The following is a 19,032-nucleotide window of genomic DNA, read 5'->3' on the forward strand; positions in this document are numbered from 1 at the left end:
GTTTGTGCAATTTGCATCTGATTTGAAAAAGGGAGACGAAAGATGGGGAAAGCTGACCACTCCACCAGCCATTGACTTGACTTGCGTTCAATGTAGTGGGATATGGATAAACAAAAAAGCAAAGAGAGAGACATCCTTAATTAAAATCTACCTAAATTAAGCTTGCCCAGTGTACAGTACAGTCTCCAACGAAACATTTCTTTCGGGCCCCAAAGTATCGGGTTACTGTAGTCGGGTTTCTAAGAAGCAATCCACAAACCTACGGATTAGATTAGGTAGACATACTCCTACTTTATATAACTTATCCATGTATTACATGAGCCTCGAAGAAATACATATAGGTAGTATTCTGACGTAAGGCAGTCTTACAACCAAGAAGAACTGCAGAATCTTAGACAAAAGTGGCTTTTATTAAAGGTAACTGTGTTTAGAGACGAATTTTTCCTCATTAAGCAGCTAAGGCAAATAGATGCTTCTCAATAAAAACAAACAAATATATTTTCTTGTTTTCCTCGAGCAACGCAATTGTGTAACAAGATAAACAAAGAAGAAGTGCAATATAAGGAGATTAATCGCTTTATTAAGATGAAGTATCTAATTATATTGTTCGGGATTTTATGTAAAACTAGTGATTTTGAACTCGCGATTAGCATTTTGAACTTTAGTCAAATCATTAGACATGGTATATAGTTAGAAATAGGCATGGTTACCTTTTCAAAACTAGTATGAAAGTTGAAGTTAAGTATTTGTTTGGTGTGCTTCGGAAGATTGTTATTTTACTGCCAGATAAAAGAGTTACTAAAGACTGGGGCTGCAAATAATTTCTCACAAAATACCTAATAGTTAAAGATTTATAGCGTCTGCAGCTTGCACTGATAGCACGTAGGCCAAAAGCTTGCCAAGTTTCGTTCAAAAGAATTGTACATTAACACAGAGAATGGCCAAGTGCGTACCATCACAATTCTGTACTAACGCCACCAACACAGAGAATTCATTTAAATGCTAATGCCAGCCCTCGGCGATGTACTAATGAAAAATAAAAATATACACAAACACGCCGTGCTGGATAATTGCGAATTTGATGCGAAAATCCATTTAGTTTGTCGCCTCGTCTCTCGGTAACGAAACAATTAATGAATAACCAACGGAAAAGAGCACTATATTCATAATATCCTAAGAAACTTCATATCTGAAATCGTAAAGAGGATTAAATACTACGGTACCTTCCAATGCATGTGCAATGCTTTCATTTTTATCAGTTAAGTCAAGTTATTCAAAGAATGTATTGTGCATCCACGGAGGACCGAATAATCAAACCCTTGAATTATGTTTTCAATAACCTTTCTAACTTAAATGGAACTAAAAACATCACTACACTGCTATTAAACTCCATACTGAAAGAATATGATAGCAATAGTTTCAACTCGTATATAACTAGACATTCATGCAATTTCTACACATGTTGAATGACATTCCTCCGAACCAATTTAGCTTGAGATTAAAAGGAATATTAATATTGCATCTATATTTAGGACCATTTGTACCCTTTCCTTCATAATGTGGGATATTATAAAACCCACGGAGTAATAAGAATATTGGATTTTCCATCGAAAAGGATTCCAAATGTAATCCACAATGGTACCCCAAACTGACTGAAGACTCGATCAATTACTTGCGAAGGAGGGATCACTCGGAATCTTACGAAAATTGAACATTTATTCATATTGATATTACATTGAAAATAACTGATGAAAATGAGAAAAGCTAGCAACCTAACCCTGGTGCTCTTATTCTGGGTGCGTCCTTTTTGAAAGCTGTTTTTTTAAAGCAGCCTAGGTAGCCGTCTAGGTTATTTAGTATTACCTAAACGAAAAGCTCTTATTGATTAATTGACCTCCAGCCTTTTATACAATGTTAAATGGATCTCAAAATGTGGCAGGTTCTTTTTAATTTCAATAGATTAATGTTTCCACGCTTTATCTGACTCTCACACTGATTGTAGTTTAAAATTTTGCAGATTTGGAGGTGTCAATAAGATCGTGATCAATAACGCGACAAAGTTCTCTAGCAAATCTCTCCACATATAAGACAATAGGTAATCTATACCTAAGCAAAACAGACTCACTAATATGATAAAAAAGTAAAACAAAAACACAATTTCTTATTTACGTTTCTCCAATCAATGTTTAGCCCTTAAGCGCCAAAGTAATCCGGAATAAAGGTCAAATCTTAAAAGCTTTGCCACAAAATATTAATGAGTTTTGATTGTTGCCAACTTTATTTTTATTTTTATAAATATTTACGCCGCTGTTTACCCTGAACGGATCATTAAGATATCAAAAGGAATTACGTTCGGCGGTGACACTGCTTTAAGAGTTTTAAAAATAAATTAAATGTTGAGGATAAAGAACTGTTTTACTTTCCTTACGTATTTAGGAAATAAGCAGGTCTTAGATTTAAAAATAACTTCCTTCTTTGTTATTTATATACAGAATTTCGAAATTGTTATATTTCGTTGATTGATTGGTTATGACCTCAAAATTGGTTATCAAGATAACTAAGTACGTAAGTAGGTTATGATCCATACTGGAATATTCTAGATTTTAAAATAAACATTTGAAGAAATAATTAGTGGAAAAAAAACCGTAATTAGTTATAAGCTTCTTAAGTATTTATGGACTAAAGACGTATTATGTGAAATGTTCTTAACTAGACGAGCTTGCGATTTTTCTAGAAAACCTAATACATAGACAGACTTAACTCAAAAACCATTTTCTGTATGCAGATGTAGATGAAAATGCTGCGTCTAACGCATTCTTTACTTCTGTGAAGCTTTTACATAATTAAGAAGCTTCTAAAAAAATACAAGCTCTAAGCTCCAGAGTTATAGAGGAATAGCGATCGGCACTACACCAGTAATAAACCAGTATTGATTCTCACATTTGTTATTTAAACCTTACTTAATCAATGGAGCTTCAATCAATTAACTAAGGACCATCAAATCAGTAGTGTTTAGATCAAAGGTCACGGAACAAGCGCAATATCTCCCTTATACAGGTATACACGTAATTTTGTTATCACATAAACCATTGGGCTATAAAGAGAACGAAGGCTGTCATAATCCGCGTCTCCAGTCTACAAATCGATCGCCCAGACACACAGGATTTGCAGGAATTACAATTAAACTAGTATTACCATATTCATTGAGAGATTAAGCCTTTAATTGTTAACGAATTACTCTACTCTAATCTTAATTGGCGAAAAGAAAATTAAAATGTAAATAAATGTTAAAATTGTCAAGGGGTAATTGTGAGGAGATTTAAACTTACCTGCAATTACATGTTTCCCCAAAATGCACTTGGATTTACAGTAATTATGGATGCAATGACGTCGAACAGCACACGGCACTGGGGAGGGATAGACTGATTTTGACAGGTGTCAGAGAGAGCGCGCCGCGGGGCGCATGCGCGGGAACCAGTGGAAAATTATGGAGGCGGGCGGGAAACGTGGGAGGCGCTCGATACGGCCAGGATATGACGTGGCGCAGGAAATTAAAGCCTCGATTGAAATACATTTTAGTTTTATTTGTGAAAACCCTAGGTTCTGTTTTATTTCTAGGTAAAAGTACGTTTATTTAATCTATTTTTTTAATATCTTTAGGAAAAGATTACAAGTAGGCTCCTCTTTTAAATCTGGTCACAATGTACAGGTTTGACTTTTTTGCGCTTAATTAATCTCCATTGAGGCGATTATTGGAAGCCTCGGAAACTTTTAATGATGTGCTTTGTTTTAAGGGTTAAAGTTTTGTATCTTTATAAATATTTTCATTTTCATGATCAAAGGATTCTTTGGATCGACAAAAGTCTGCTATAACGGTTTTAACTATTGATTGGTGTTCATCTTTTAAGTTTAGGTACATTCTAGAAGTGATAAGGTCCTTGACTCTTGTTTAGTATAATACATTGGTAACTATTTAAAAACATTTTATTTCCAAGATATTCACTGTTTATATTGTCACTAGCCCCAAACTAGGCAAAGCCTGTTGCTAAAAAAAAATACATTTATACAGATTTATTTACGAAGTGCGCGTGATATATGAACTAGCAATTACAGGATCCTTTGGGCACTTCTGGCGAGAAGCATTCGTCAGGACAGATGGGGCACAAAGAGGCGAATGTGCGTGCGCGCATGCAGTTCGGCGAAGCAGTCCACTGGGATAGATTCGCGTGCTGAAACATATTATACGAATATTATGGAAATGCATCATCATGTTAGTGTATTGGTAGAACTAATGAAGTTTTTAAACATAACGATTGGAATTCTTGCAATTAATATTTGTAGTTTAAAATCAAATAAGTTGATGAATATCTACTGAAGCCATATCAAAAAGGGTGTATTTAAATCACATAAAAATTCTGCCCGGAGCTTTCTTGAATTGGGCAAGATAAACAATAATTCTTCCCAAAATTAAATAGAAAACATGTTTGTAAAAATTCTTACCTTCACCAAATTCTTGTAAGAACAATGCACCATATCATAGGCAGGACAGTTGAGGTATACTCCTTGTGGTTTGAGAGGAGCGCTGCCGAGGCAATCATCCTTCACATGTTCTACAGCCGTTGCAAACTCAGGGTGCGCCAGCGCAAAATCATCGAAGAATCCTATTGTCATCTCCTTGTTGATAACTTCACCGTCCAGCAGGTTGTATTCACGGAATATGCAGGTCAGTCTTTCGCACTGGAAAATAACAATAAAGAAGAATTTGATAGCTGTTTTCGGGCATGTTTGACAGTGTTAAGAAACGGGTAAGGTCAAGAGGTCTTTCAATGGACTATCCAGTGTTATATCTGTCCATATGGCACAAGCACTGGCTTTTAGGTACATAAGCAAAATTGCGATAACCCATATTGATAATAAAAATTTCTATTGAACTTACCTCTGGTAATCTCGCACATTTCGATTGAATCTCGCGACTAACACCCGGTGGGAGGAGTAGACAGCTATTTAGCTGAAAAATATAAACAAATTCAGGTATGAAGTGACTCGAAGTAACTAAATCTCCATTAAAAGTTATAGTTACAAAGTTAATCAAAATTTAGAAAAGATTTAAAAAGGTATTAGTTACTTACATCTTGGGGCATTCGCCCACAAATGCCGTTGTCCGAGGCGCCGCCGTAACATGACTAGAAAAAGAAAAAATCCATGAGCACAGAATTAGCAAATGTGTGATCATTATTATTTACTGTTACTGTGTTATTTATTACAAAATCTTGCTCCCTGTGAGTTAACTTAATTACTAGTTCCTACTCCATCCTATGTCTTTAGAAACTAAAGAGGTGTAAATCCTCTGGGCTGCTTTGTGGAAAAACCTCTCAAAGAGATTTGACTGAGAAGGCTTATTGATTTATAGAAGTAGGTAGATTCCAAATGACATCAATGGATATGTACTTTCGATATTCATTTTCATTCTTTTTCAGACTTTGCAATATTGAGACATATTAGATTCCAAACAAACAGTTCTCATAATACACAATAAAAGCAAGATAACTTACCGCAACAGACAACACGAGGAAGACGCACAGTTTAAACATTTTGTACAGAAGAATTGATCTCATCAGCTTTACTTAGATGACTGAAGAAGAAACAGAAACATTTGCTTATATATTCGTTGTAGCTCTTTTAATCAACGCAGGTCAAGATTGCAGGTCACTAAAAATAACAACTATCGGAAATGCCAGTCTGATACAGGTTACAGATACAAAGCAACAAACATGTTTTCCAAAATATGGAAAATCCTAAAATAAACTTATCCAGCGGCGGGGGATGCAGGGGGGTAAATACCCAGAGCATACACGTTTAAGGGGGTGGCAAAATTCACCATAAGTAAATACTTAAAAATTTCAGGAGCGCGGCCTATCAATTTTAACGTCATTTTCACCCTTTGCATGAATGATGCAAAAGAATGAATGACATATTCCCAAACACTGATCCAAACTAAGAAAAACTCGCGCTCGATACGCTCGCGGCTCCATCTCAGATATCGACGTTTTGTCTTTATTAAAAAAAAATGTTGAAGCATCCAACTCCGAAAAAATTACGAGCACTTTCGTGGTAGATTCTTATTAATTTTTGCATTTTTTTTAGTCCGGTCAATGTAGACATAAAAACATTGGTCAAATAACAACAATTCCTGGAAAGCTAAATATTGGTGGAGAGCTTGGGAGGGCTCAGGAAAAAATCAAAGGACCATTTTGTAGACAATTTTAAGATCTACAACTTTAATATGAAGTTTTGTTTTATAAAACTTGCCGTTTTCGAATAATATCCAAAAAACTTCTTTGACTTTGGACCCCGGATAACCTTTGAAGCACATGTATGCGAGGCGAGAGAGACTTATTTAGAAAGATTATTAGTTTTAAGTTTTTTTTTTTTTTAATGTTAATATAGATTTAGTTTATTTATAATATTTCCCTATCATAAGATAATTTGTAAAACTATTGAATAAGATTTAGTTTATTTTACAATAAAATTTCATTTCATAGGATCGACGGGGACTTTTAAGAGGTTATTGGTAACAAGCTTCCGCCCGCGGCTTCGCCCGCGATAGTTCGGTTATATCGCGTTTAAAAGAGAATTCTTCAAAAGTCCGGGATAAAAACTATGTTCTTTCTCAAGGTCAACTCTATCTCTGTACCAAATTTTATTAAAATCAGTTCAGTGGTTTAGGCGTGAAAGCGTAACACACATAGTTACTCTCGCATTTATAATATTAGTAGAAATGGTAGGTAAACCCAAGCTCTCCATCAATATTTGGCTTTCCGAGATTTTTTGTTATTTCAAATGTACCGGAATTTTTATTATGCACAGTTTTTAATATGTTTACTTTATGATATCTTCTTCATATTCAAAAAAAAACAAATTCGGTACCTACGTAATTCAGATATATCGGATGGATGTCTCCATTAACTTTTAAGGGCTGGATGCGCTTTTACATAATGCTTAGCTATAAAATTGTCTCCAACCACTGAACCTGAACTTATCAAAGCTATCTCTACTAAAAATAATATAGGTACGAATACTTACTTATGTATGTAAAAAGGCTGAAGGGTGTCTTTGTTTGCTTGAAGGACTGGTCTGAGATATATTATCAGTAGCCGACTAATCAAGGAAAACCAAGTGCAAGATTAACGGGTGTGCAGAGTAGATAAAGCAACCTATTCATATTATTATTTATTTATTGATCAAAAAGGTTTTAAGTTTTACAACATATATAATATCCAAAATAACTAACACATTGGTCTGTTGGATCAAAATTATTATTCTTTAGTTATTTTATTAAAATGCGGTAAAACACTGGATATTATAATGTTGATTAACACAGAGAAAAAAGAAAACTACGTAAAAATAAAAATAAAAAATATTTTTCAAACAAAGCAAATAGAATAAAAATGTGCTAAAGAACACCATATAAAAGTCAGTCCTAACTTTATCTCTGCTTTACATATGATGTTGTAAATCATAAAAACGAAAAATGACTCCTGTGGTTAAGGCGAGGAAGTGGTCAACAATAATTCCATAACCGGCACGCGCATCTAAGGCGCCAAAAGGGGTCGGAGCGTCTGAGCGGGGCGAGGATAACAATACGCGCGCTAGCTTATAACTAAAAGTCGTAAGCGACAAAATGGTTTTGTAATTTTAATATTTAGAAATGATAATTTAATAAAAATTCCTACTACCATTTTAAAGAGTATGTATATACTCAACTACTAAAAAAGTTAAGAGGCTTAAATCGGTCCCGTTTGCCCATAAAATGTGAATCTCTTTTTAAAAAGAGGTATGTTTGATATATTTTTCTCTGTTATAAAAGTTACCTAATCATGTTTCTACAACTAACAAAATAAGGCTTATATCATGAACTTTCAGGTAACCAAGTTGTATTTTGATCCGTTTTGTATTTACTGAGAAAAATTGAAATCCTTGGCGCCAAAAATTCCAATTCGTCCTCTTAAACCACTGAATGGATTAGGTTATTTTTTTACAATTCGCCATAGAATATCATAAAGTATATGCGATAGGATTTAATGTGATTGTGAACGACACAACTTGTATGTAACCCCCCTATTCATATCATCTCTAGATTGCTTAACACCAGGTTATAAAAGAAAACGTATGTACGATGTACATAGTAGTCTTAGAAAATATATTTATTCAAATACAATATTACATCATACAGTCCAGGTGTTAATGACTAGCAAGCATTGCAGGCGCCGGCGGGCACGTTATCCGCGAAGCACTCGTCAGGACAGATGGGGCACGATGCCGCGAAGGCGCGCGCGCGCTTGCACTCCGCCGAGGTAGTCCACTGGGAGGGATCCGCGTGCTGGAACATAAGGAATTCATTATTTTATATGGTGACAATAAATATGTGGTCAAAATGTCCATGGAAACTACGGATATTGAGATTCTTTACTAAGGGATTGCCCGGGTAACTAGGTTGAGGAGGTCAGTAGCTCCTTGTAAAGCACTGGTACTCAGCTGCATACGGTAAGGCTGGAAGCCAACCCCAACATACTTGGGAAAAGGTCCGAGAAATGATGGATATTGTAATTCTTCGATGTAGTCCTTCTACTGAACTTTACCTTATAATACCTCGTCGTGGTCGGGTAGGGCGGATATGCCCCATACTCATCGCGCTGGTTGAACGCAGTGTGGAATGCGTATTATACTTATATTAAAGTTTAGTTACGTTGCTTCGTCTTTGAAAAGCTTACCTTAATCAAATTAGCGTAAATGCAATGCAGGACATCATAAACAGGACAGTTGAGGTTGACTCCTCGCGGCTCCAGGGGGGTGCTGCCGAGACATTCAGTCTTCACGTGCTCTATAGCGGCTGTGAACACCGGGTTTTCCTTCGCATAGTTTCCGAAGAATGCTGTGGCTCTCTCCTGTTGATAACTTCACCGTCTAGGAGATTGTATTCACGGAATGTGCAAGTCAGTCTTTCGCACTGGAAGTGGAAAAAAATATGGATAAATAAGCTGTCCGGTTTGATTAGGACAGTTGCAGCAAGTTAAGCCAGGAAGTGTTTTCAGCAGTAAAGACTGTTGTTCTCTAACTTACCTCACCCTGTGTGGTTTCACATTTCTGCCAAATGTTGTGACTTACGCCAGGCGGTAGAACTAAACACCTGTTCATCTGTAAAAAAAGTTTAGACATAAATAAAACATACTTCAAGAATTTTTTTTAGAAAAGTCAATGTAAATCCCATTAATATATTGATTACTCACATTTCCGGGAATTTGGCCACAAGCAGTGCTGCGGTCTGGTGCTCCATAACATGACTGGAATAAATAAAATCGAAATTAAATTAAATGGAAGTCATAAGTGACTGTTAGTCGAAGCAATTAAATATCGATTGACCACCTTACTACTACTACTACTGCTGCTAAGTTTTAACAAATCTGTTATATGGAGTCATGGAATTATTGCAGTGACTGCTGCTTATGAGATCTAATCACTTGAATAATCTTTACGTTGCTTCATAAATCAATACCTCATCCTAATCTAGGTACGGGAAGTAGTTCAGTATGTTCTTAAAAGTATAATAACTTACCGCAACAGACAACGCGAGAAAGACGCACAGTTTAAACATTTTGTACAAAAGGATTGATCCCGTCAGCTTTACTTAGACAACTGAAGTATAAACGATAAACGTTTACTTATTATAATAGTTATTATATATTGTTTATCATTTAATCAGTGCAGGTCAAACCACAGGTCAGTTGTAAAATAACAACTATCAGAATTGCAAGTCTTTATGTCCATGAAAACAAACAGTTCGTCAAAAAAAAGTTTGAAAAAAATATATACGTATTAGGAAGATCATACAAGTCTTAAAGTCTTTAAAAAAATTAAGATAATTTTCTTAAAAAAGTGAGGTTGAATTCGTAGATAAAAGTCTTAACTGACTAAATTGATTATCATTTGAATTTTTTACCGAATTCCCGAAAAGGAGAAGGTTCTCAATTCCTCCGGATTTTTGTTTTTCTTTGTATGTACGTATGTTCAACGATTTAAAGATGGACCGATTTGCAAAATCCTTTTTTTTGGGGGGGATACACTTTTCAGGTGGTCCCATAGTCGTAAGGATCGAATAATGGAATGATGGTGCCGAGAGAGAGTTGACGGAACTCCACAACGGTATGTATCTAAGTATTAATTACCTCGGGCTTGGACTGATTAGTGATTTAGGTATAATTCGTATTGTGATGATATTATTCGCTTGGAGAGGCCTATGTCCAGCAGTGGACTGCGATAGGCTGATGATGAAGTATTGTGATGATAACTTTACTAATATAGGTAACAGTAATTGAAATGCAAGAAAGTAAAACCGACTTCTAAAAACATAAAAAAAGCAAAAAACAATATTTTTAGGTGCATCGGCTTAGAAGTCGGTGGCGAAATAAACAGAGGTGCATCCACTGGATACCGACATTTTAACAATTAATATGGATTCGTACTCTTTATCCATTGGATGTCTTGTTGACAAGTAACTAGCATAACTTGTATTTACTCTGGAAAAATAAATAAAATAACAGATTATCTATTCAATGATGCTTTATTACAAGAGTTTAGGACTACAATGCACTCTACACCTTAAGACCTTCGATGAAACAATAAGATATAAAGATAGTTTTATTTGAAGAGTTTAGGACATTGGTATACAAAATATCAATGGTTTAGGAGCTACGACGCGCAGCCGAGCAAGCGTTGCAAGTGCCGATGGGCACTAGAGGCGCGAAGCAGGCGTCTGGGCAGATGGGGCAGGCCGCTGCGAACTCGCGCGCGTGGTTACATTGCGACATGCTGGACCACTGGGATGGGAGGGCGTTCTGAAACAGATGGATTGAAATTAGGAATGACACAATAATGTTGTTAGATAGAAACTCACTAAAGAATTGCTTTTTGAATTCTTGTAAAGCTTATGATGGAAAAAAAACATGACATTCACAGAGACATTGAGGTAGGTACATAAAGCCCGATTGGCTTCCAATCGGTTCCTCAAAATGCCGTGACTTTTCAGATAGTAGGTATTATAGTTCCGGGAGTCTTTATTCTAAAGTTCAGTTTTTTAATAAGTATTTTTTGAGTATAGACGTTTCTTTACCTTGACTAAGTTCGCGAACACACACTGTATGATGTCATAAGCCGGGCAGTCGAGGAAGACTCCCTGTGGCTTCAAGCCACTGGAGCGCAGACAGGAGGTCTTCGCAACATCGATAGCAACCTCCCAACTCGGGTACTGCTTCACAAAGTTGTCCAAGAATGCTGCCGTCCTCTCCTTGTTAACTTCTGCTCCGTCCAACAAGTTGTATTCCCGGAATACGCACGTCAATCTTTCACACTGAAAAAAAGTAAGATATTTTTTATAATTTATTATGCTCAGCATCGGCTCAAGAACATTGAAATATCGCTTGAGAAATACGTCATGTGCTTTCCTGAAATGGGGGCGGATTTTTTTATCTGTCATTCGGGATAGCATTGTGGTCAAGTAAATTAAAGGTTACTGGATCCATGAACCGAATCCTCGAACAAAATTTGTGATTTTGAGTAATAAGTAGTTATTAGCATCAAGTAACCCATCCCTAGTATATTTTGAAATAGTAGGCAGATGCTTTCATGACAAGTTATCAAGATAAAACATTATACGTACCTCATTTGCCCTTCTGCATTTCTCCTGAATCTCGGGACTGACAGCTGGCTGCAGGTCTAGGCATGCGGTTAACTGAAGATAAGAACAATAATTATGAGAGATAATTCATCATTGAAAGTATCTGACGTAAAATACGTTCAAAGTACGTACAGTGTACACATAACAGAGATATGTTTACTTACTTCCCTGGGTATTTGTCCACATGTTGAGGAGGTACGCTCTAGAGTTCCGCCGTGACATGTCTGAAAATATACAAAGGTTTTTCTTAATTAAATTGAGCATAATACATAGAACCTTCAGGGACCTTTAGTTTTGATGCTCCAATGATGGAATTCAAGAAGGTATTAGCATGGGACCCACAGACTATATCCATGCAAGCAGTTAAGTTCCTCCTAAAAAGCAGCGAAACTGTAATATATTAATATCGGTGGGGTAGCATACTGAGAAGTTTTAGAACCCTTGAGGTAGTTAGAACAAGATGATAGGCCCCGTATGCGGGTGGCCGTAATCGGGTACTGAGTACTATTCCGAGAATAAGGCCCAATGGACAAAAGTCGAAATGAAACCTACAAAGTAGCCTTCTTGGAAAATTCTTATTATTTATTTACCAATACCTAAGTACTTCCATTTTGTTATTTTGCTCTGTCTTATCGTTTTTGTCAAAATACTGATAAGTATTCTTAGTACTATAGCACAAAATAAGTTTATTAGAATATAACTACTAATTAGGTATCCCGTATCAGAGCCCAGAGCCTGGTATCACGGTGCAAAACAACAACAAACTGGTTATCTCTGGAATAACAAGTTTTGGAAATACTCAGGTCTTCCCGTAACTATGTTGTTGTTTATCAGGTGTTGGAAAACCTAGTGCTTGTTTATTGATCTACAAGTAGTTTATGGAATTTTAATGTGGCCCATTCTCGGATTTTGCACTTAATTAATGAGTAACCTCTATGTTAAGTCAGGACATGTGTTTGTTCCATTCAAATTCGTTTAGTAACCAGTTTTTGCGTTTACTATCATTTTATTATGTACTGTTCGAATTAATTATATTAGTAGCTTTTTTTTTGTTTTAGGGATAGTATTTTATATGTATTGTAAATATGTTAATATCTATGTAAATAAAAATAAAGTTTAGTAAGGATAGTGATAAGATATTATTTTGAAACTTACCGCAACAATGAAGGCGAGAACGACGCACAATTTAAACATTTTGAAAAAACACGATAGATCTCGTCAGCTTTACTGTACGAATAACTGAAGAATAAGCGATATGCTACATTTTAATGTCGGGTAATGTTCAATAATAATCAGCCTAGGTCAGAAGTTAAGGGGCATCTCATTTTTAGACATTTTTAGTTTCTGACGTGCCTACTTAGATAGTTTACAATTAAAATGATAATTTATTTGATAAATATATAATTTGGGTTTTTATTACTTTGTATAAGTTTAAAAATACTAATTATATTCTCGCACCGAAAACTCCGTTGATTTCTGATTATTATATTCTAAATAGGTAGGTAGGTACACCTACCTAGGTACGTATCACATCGATCCAAAATCGTTTCGAAAACGGAAAGTGATTTTGCAGATCAAGCTTTTTTTAAGTAGGTATCAAGCATGTGTCCATTTTATTCGTGATTTTATTCATGAAAACTTTCACACTGAAGACACTGAAATGTAAACCTCCAGTTGTTGTAGCAAGGCGGTAGTCGCTAGATGGCGCTGACTTACCCATGTGAGAGTTAAAAGTTAAAAGAAACTGGGTTCGCAAAGTTTTGCTACGGGGTGGTATATTGATTGACAGTGGTATTGTATTTGTATTTGACATCTATTGCTACCATCTGCAATAGTTTGGACTTCGTAGAGTATACTTGGATCCTATTGTGAAGTTAACAGTAAGGTAGGTAGCTACTACCAATTTGGAAATATAACGAAAATAAAAGTCACAGATTTTTTCATTCATTCAAAGCTGTATATTCAAATATACTTTATTTAATTACATATTTTGACATATTTAACAGTAACTCTAGGCGCTGCGTGGCAGCGTCAGGCAAGCGTTACAGGAGCCGATGGGCACCTGGGCCGCGAAGCAGTCTTCAGGACAGATGGGGCACGCTGCAGCGAAGGCGCGGTACCCCTGACACTCTGATGTGGTAGACCACTGGGATGGAGTCGCGTGCTGGAAGATAAGGATTTATGAGTGAACTGGTATAAAAAGAAGACTAGAAGTTTCGACATAGCAGATAAACTTGTTCAGGTATAGAGACTTAAGTATTGACTATAGAACTACAGTGCCCGCCAAATAGCTAAATGCAGTCCTGAAGTTAGCTATTTGACCACTCACCTATTTTGCGCAGTAGTGTGTTTCAGTACTTTTTGACTGTTTTTAAGTTAGGTAGACTAAACCAAATTCGGACAAGCAATGAGGATGATAACCTCTGTAAGGTTATTTTGGTCAATACGGCAGTAGGTTTTTCCCGAGTTGAATTGACAAATACCACGACGGAGAATAGTGTGACGGACAAAATTATTTTGTCGTTTGTCTAGTTTATTCCACCACCTTACCTTTTAATGCACCTCTACCATGTTATCCCTGCATCACTCTTAGGTTGACTGGCATTAAGTCCGCCTTTGTAATTGTTGGATTGCATAAAGTTAAAAAAATACCTTGATCAGGCTACTGAAGATACACTGCAAGGTATCGTAGATGGGGCAGTTGAGGTCAATGCCCTGAGGCTTCAGAGCAACGTCGCCCAAACAGGCAGCCTTCGCGTGCTGGACAGCCGTAGTCCAGACCGGGTATTGCTTCACGTAGTTGTCCAGGAAGGCATTGGTCCTGTCCTTGTTGACTGTTGTACCGTCAAGAAGATTGTACTCCCGGAAGATACACGTCAGTCTTTCACACTGAAAGGAATAGGAGGCATTCATTATAAAGAAATGGGTAACAAGCAAATGTGTGACAGTAAAGATATTAGAATCAAATGTTAAAAAGTTGAAGATCAAAGTCAAGCGAAGGATTGCATCAAGCATTAGGTTACTTCAGTTCAGCTTCACCAAGAAGCAGCATGAGGGCTTTAGTTAACGAAATTATCTTCAGAGTCTTATATAACTGTATACTTTGTTTCAATTAAATATGCTTTGAATTACTTCTTACTTACCTCGGTGGCAGTGCGTGATTCATGGCATTTGTCTTGGATCTCGCCGCTGATTGCAGGCGCCATATTGAGACATCTGGTCAACTGTGGAATTATAACATATTAAATTTATAATTTACAGGTTATTAAAAGTACTCAGTACTTTAGGTAATCTACACTTACCCTCCTGGGCAGAGGACCACAAAGGACGCCTTGTCCTTGCGCCCCATAGCAGGTCTGAAATAAACACAAATCATGTTATGACAAGTACCTAGGTCTTTTACACAAAGATAAGGCGAGGATTGAAAATATTGAAGTGAAATTCAATAGGTGATAAAAAGATGCACATGGAAAATCAGGGAAGAAGAAGGTAATTTTCCAGTCCTGTGAGGTAAATAATATTATTAGATAAGTTTCCCTAAGAGGTATATCTAATTACGTTTTCCGCTTATAGGTACCTAATTTCAACAGCTTCTTACTTAAAATATTGTAATTACTTTTCTCGGTAATTTTGAAACTTTCTTTTTGTTGTTCCTCTTACATTTATTATATCTCACAAGAAAATAAAGAAAATATAACTTCTTTAGTGCGCACATAACAACGATCAGATACATCGCATCTAAAAAGTATGATTGCACCTTCAAAATAATCTGTCAATCAACCAATCCGTCTTCTATCTACCTGTTCTGAAGTGTGCAATGTGTATTCATAAAGATGACCTAGGCACCTATATCGAACTAGGTGAACAGTGGTAGACCTACTTAGGTAGGTACTAATTGAATGATTAGTAGATACCGCGTAGGTAAGACAGGACATTAGGTACGTAGAGTTAATGAACCTGTTGATCCATAGTCACAGATATAAATAAATTTCCCACTGATGTCATGCTGTTATCAGGATATATCTACATAAGTCTAAACAGATAATTAGGCAATTGGGCTACTACTAGTACATAATTAAGTGGGTTTTTTGCGGTTTCAGCTGCGTTGGAAACTTTTTTTATATAAGTAGGTAATAGTATATAGTAAAGAGCCATCCTACCATAAGAAATTTCTTCTTAAATGGTCTAGCTTTATCCTGATAGGTAACGAAAACCCTAACGGAACCCAAATGGTCGTAATTGTCCAATCAGTTTTGACGATGATACTCATGGATAATTTCAGTTTTTCCAAATCGGCCTTGTTGACGAAACTTTATATTTAGGTACCTATATACCTGATATACCTGAGTGCTGATACTTTAAGAACCCTTTTCTGCTGATAGTTGGAGTAGCCATTATGTGTATAAAAGATGGTAAACTTACCGCAACAGTAAAAGCGAGGAAGACAAACAATTTAAACATGTTGAACAACACGACAGATCTCATCAACTTTACGTAGTTGACTGAACAAACGATATGCTGTAGTAACCAGCGTTAATCAGTCTAGGTCAGACGTCAAAGGTTGAGATACTCTGTATTACATTTTTCAAGCATCTCTGACCATTGTTTACGCACTTAGTATATCTGTTAGGTATGTGTAAAACCCGAAGTGCCGCTTCACCTAAGTGTAACCGGCCATATGCAGCTTGTTATTGTAGGTGGTTAAACCTAGGTGTAGCCGCACTGTGGGCTTTGGCCGTAACATGTCCAAATTATCAAGTCAAATCAAATCAAATCTCTTTATTTTCAGGCTGCATAGGCCCATAAATATATACCTTAAAGACAACAAACGGGCAAACTTGATTCAGTACTATATCTAGCCGAAAAGAGAGAACCCAGGGGTCAATTTTGATGTAAAAGGAAACTTGACACGATGAAAAAAAAAAAATAATAATTCTGTCTTATAGGTAGCTCCTAGTGGTAATGTTACAGCAAATAGGCCTAAAATTGTAACGTTTTCTGTTGTCGTACTTATAATGTGAAGTTATAACTGTGTAATGTTCCATGTGTTATTTCAATTCAAACGTCTAAAAAATAGGTACTTGAATAACTTATAGAACCATGAGTATTGTGAAACGAAGCTCGTTAGCGGCTAAAATAACTATCCTACTGCAGCTGTCCTGTTTACCTTGCAGATTGACGTTGCTTTTTTTCATAGTAGAGTACAAGTTTATTAGTCCAGTACCCAGTGAAAATCCCAGATAAGTTTTTTATCCTAAAAAGCCAATTTGTAACTTTGTCGCATAAGCCACGAGATAACGCCGCTAGATGGCGCTGACTTGCAGGACATTTAATTTTGGCTTCATTGGCTTTTTATTTGTATGGGAATGTTTTATTTTCCCTATTTTAATTTAGGTCTTTTGAGAGTAATACATTTTCATAAAACCTAGACAAAAAATATTTTTTATATTTATATTTTGTGTGTAGCTTGCTTTGTAAATTTCATTCATTTGTAGTACTGTAGCGACCTCTTTCGACACTACGAGTAAACTGTGGCAAAGACTAAAAGCTTGTTATTTTCTCGGATAGGCATTAATGGGCCAATTCGGTTTGTGCTCTATTGCCAAAAAACCCTTTTTATAAAATTGATACCTAGAACGAAAAATGATAAGGTTTTTTGTTATAGACTGTTCATTAAAATAATCGAATTCATCAACAATTAAATAACTGCTTATAATGTGACATTGACAACAACAATAAGTAAATAAATCTACTTATCGCTTTTCGTTTTTTATGTTTTACTATTTCATAGAAAAGAAACATAATCTAAAATAGTAAACACAAAAAGAAATAAAGAATAAAGGTATATTAAAAATATAAAATTACTATTGAAAGTGCAATGGTTTGTCCTATCTGCAAACAGAATATTATCTTTAGTGCTACTCTTTGTTCTGATTGACGTTCCATTCCAAGATGGCAGACATGCCGCTTGAGCCATGATAGTATGGAATCGTAGGATTACGATTTTTAGGTGTGTCTTTCTAAATATCGAACTAGAATGTCTCCCGAATTCTTGACTAATGTCTTATACGAATGTACTGACGATGTGAAACAACTCGCTCGCGTTAAGTGCGCTAGTTTTAGGTAACGTTTGTGCCGGGACATATGTAATAAAACGGTGATCGAAATTGTGTTTTTCGGTGTGTCGTGTACGATAAGTATTCTGGTTTGATGTTAAATTAAAATGTGGAATATGATGTGCGACGTGATGCCCACTATATCGGAGGACAGTATCAGTCAAAGGAGTTCGCAGTTATCCGGTGAGGATGCGAATTTCGAGCAGTTGATGGTGTCTATGCTGGATGAGCGAGATAAGCTGGTGGAGAGCTTGCGAGAGACACAGGAGCGGCTGGGGGACTCGGAGCTGCGCCTCAAGGAGGTGGAGAAGGAGCGCGACTCGCTGCACAGACAGATCGCCGCCAATTTGCCTCAGGTCAGTGACTTGAATGCTAATGTCTAGCTACTTATGTAAAGGCGGATATTATTTATGTTGCAGGTACTGCTCAATTACGGTAACTATGTACACATTCCTAGGGTTATGTTCAAGTTCATGTGTACTATTTTCTGTATAATGCAAGATTGGCCAATTTTTTATTGGATATTTTTCCCAAAAGTATACCATTACCTACTGCTTACAAGTAAGCTATAAAATCAATCTTTCAATAACCATTAATTAACTAATCTAACAATACTGCTTAATTTTAATTGACATATACCATAGTAGTTGTAACTAGATCACAGTAATTACAGTATTGATGTCCTATTGTTGTTTTTATAGCTTTGTAATAATGACTAGAAGATTATTAAATTCCATGGACTGTTATGTCATCTGTAGTTCTTTTGAATGTGAAGTGAATCAAGATATTAATTCTGTTTTTATTTAATGGATTTAAGTTTCTAATCATGCAAAGACCCACACCATAAGTATCACAGACTCTTCTTTACTGAATTTCCTATATTCAGTTCTGATTTAACCAGTGATCTGATAAGGTTCTCCTAGAAGAAAATGTGTGCACAATGTAGACTTTCCTAATTAAATTTTTGAAGCAGAGATAGTTATTGCTATTTTCAAGGCAATTTTGCAATTTCTGTGACGCTGAATGAATGAAGAAATGTCTTCAAAATTAGGTATTAGATAAGTTATCATTTGACTAATTTCTGTATCGTTACAGGTATAGAGAAAGTTACCATCTCATTTATTTTATACATAAGTAATGTTAACGAGAACAAACGGTAGAGTTAAGAATGCTGTAATCAATACA

General features: G+C 36.0%; 5 protein-coding genes across 6 annotated transcripts in view; 1 reads left to right on the plus strand and 4 right to left on the minus strand.

Annotated features, from left to right (window-relative positions):
* Nucleotides 1–3,456, minus strand: part of LOC110372154 (intermembrane lipid transfer protein VPS13A) — a 33,481-nt gene extending 30,025 nt beyond the window's left edge. Inside the window, exon 1 of the mRNA XM_064035404.1 lies at nt 3,330–3,456. The gene's annotated coding sequence lies outside the window, so the exon portion shown is untranslated. The remainder of the gene's footprint in view (nt 1–3,329) is intronic.
* Nucleotides 3,457–3,966: 510 nt separating this feature from the next.
* LOC110373205 (uncharacterized) lies at nt 3,967–9,764 on the minus strand. 2 transcript variants are annotated; one of them, XM_064035584.1, is made up of 5 exons: nt 9,614–9,764; nt 9,288–9,341; nt 9,121–9,195; nt 4,501–4,737; nt 3,967–4,229 (listed from the first exon to the last, which is right to left on the minus strand). In XM_064035584.1, exons 1-5 carry the CDS (start codon nt 9,650–9,652, stop codon nt 4,101–4,103), a joined length of 534 nt encoding a protein of 177 aa, XP_063891654.1. In that variant the 5' UTR covers nt 9,653–9,764; the 3' UTR covers nt 3,967–4,100. The 2 variants fall into 2 exon arrangements, with proteins under 2 accessions (XP_063891654.1, XP_021186093.3); XM_021330418.3 differs by lacking the exons at nt 9,121–9,195; nt 9,288–9,341; nt 9,614–9,764 and adding exons at nt 4,937–5,008; nt 5,130–5,183; nt 5,553–5,703.
* Nucleotides 9,765–10,599: 835 nt separating this feature from the next.
* On the minus strand, nt 10,600–12,993 carry LOC110372502 (uncharacterized). The gene is made up of 5 exons (XM_049847498.2): nt 12,887–12,993; nt 11,896–11,955; nt 11,714–11,785; nt 11,168–11,404; nt 10,600–10,892 (listed from the first exon to the last, which is right to left on the minus strand). Exons 1-5 carry the CDS (start codon nt 12,923–12,925, stop codon nt 10,740–10,742), a joined length of 561 nt encoding a protein of 186 aa, XP_049703455.2. The 5' UTR covers nt 12,926–12,993; the 3' UTR covers nt 10,600–10,739.
* Nucleotides 12,994–13,733: 740 nt separating this feature from the next.
* On the minus strand, nt 13,734–16,281 carry LOC110372442 (uncharacterized). The gene is made up of 5 exons (XM_049847497.2): nt 16,154–16,281; nt 15,034–15,087; nt 14,875–14,955; nt 14,384–14,620; nt 13,734–13,895 (listed from the first exon to the last, which is right to left on the minus strand). Exons 1-5 carry the CDS (start codon nt 16,214–16,216, stop codon nt 13,743–13,745), a joined length of 588 nt encoding a protein of 195 aa, XP_049703454.2. The 5' UTR covers nt 16,217–16,281; the 3' UTR covers nt 13,734–13,742.
* A 1,370-nt stretch (nt 16,282–17,651) lies between these two features.
* LOC110372090 (liprin-alpha-1) overlaps nt 17,652–19,032 on the plus strand; it is a 127,333-nt gene continuing 125,952 nt past the window's right edge. Inside the window, exon 1 of the mRNA XM_064035684.1 lies at nt 17,652–18,203. Within this exon, the coding sequence (XP_063891754.1) occupies nt 17,955–18,203 (249 nt within the window). The 5' untranslated portion in view covers nt 17,652–17,954. The remainder of the gene's footprint in view (nt 18,204–19,032) is intronic.

Source organism: Helicoverpa armigera, chromosome 7 (genome assembly GCF_030705265.1).
Source record: "Helicoverpa armigera isolate CAAS_96S chromosome 7, ASM3070526v1, whole genome shotgun sequence".
Lineage (NCBI taxonomy): Eukaryota > Metazoa > Arthropoda > Insecta > Lepidoptera > Noctuidae > Helicoverpa > Helicoverpa armigera.

Excerpts from the sequence above, each read along its gene's own strand:
- LOC110373205 (XM_021330418.3), bottom strand. The coding sequence starts at position 5,615 with ATGAGATCAATTCTTCTGTACAAAATGTTTAAACTGTGCGTCTTCCTC. Across the intron at positions 5,009-5,129 it reads GTGGGCGAATGCCCCAAGAT|CTAAATAGCTGTCTACTCCT; the intron begins GTAAGTAACTAA and ends TATATTTTTCAG. Across the intron at positions 4,230-4,500 it reads CTTACAAGAATTTGGTGAAG|CACGCGAATCTATCCCAGTG; the intron begins GTAAGAATTTTT and ends AATATGTTTCAG.
- LOC110372502 (XM_049847498.2), bottom strand. The coding sequence starts at position 12,925 with ATGTTTAAATTGTGCGTCGTTCTCGCCTTCATTGTTGCG. Across the intron at positions 11,956-12,886 it reads TTCTCGCCTTCATTGTTGCG|ACATGTCACGGCGGAACTCT; the intron begins GTAAGTTTCAAA and ends GTATATTTTCAG. Across the intron at positions 11,786-11,895 it reads GTGGACAAATACCCAGGGAA|TTAACCGCATGCCTAGACCT; the intron begins GTAAGTAAACAT and ends TCTTATCTTCAG.
- LOC110372442 (XM_049847497.2), bottom strand. The coding sequence starts at position 16,216 with ATGAGATCTGTCGTGTTGTTCAACATGTTTAAATTGTTTGTCTTCCTC. Across the intron at positions 15,088-16,153 it reads TCCTCGCTTTTACTGTTGCG|ACCTGCTATGGGGCGCAAGG; the intron begins GTAAGTTTACCA and ends TGTTTATTTCAG. Across the intron at positions 14,621-14,874 it reads AATCACGCACTGCCACCGAG|TGTGAAAGACTGACGTGTAT; the intron begins GTAAGTAAGAAG and ends TATTCCTTTCAG.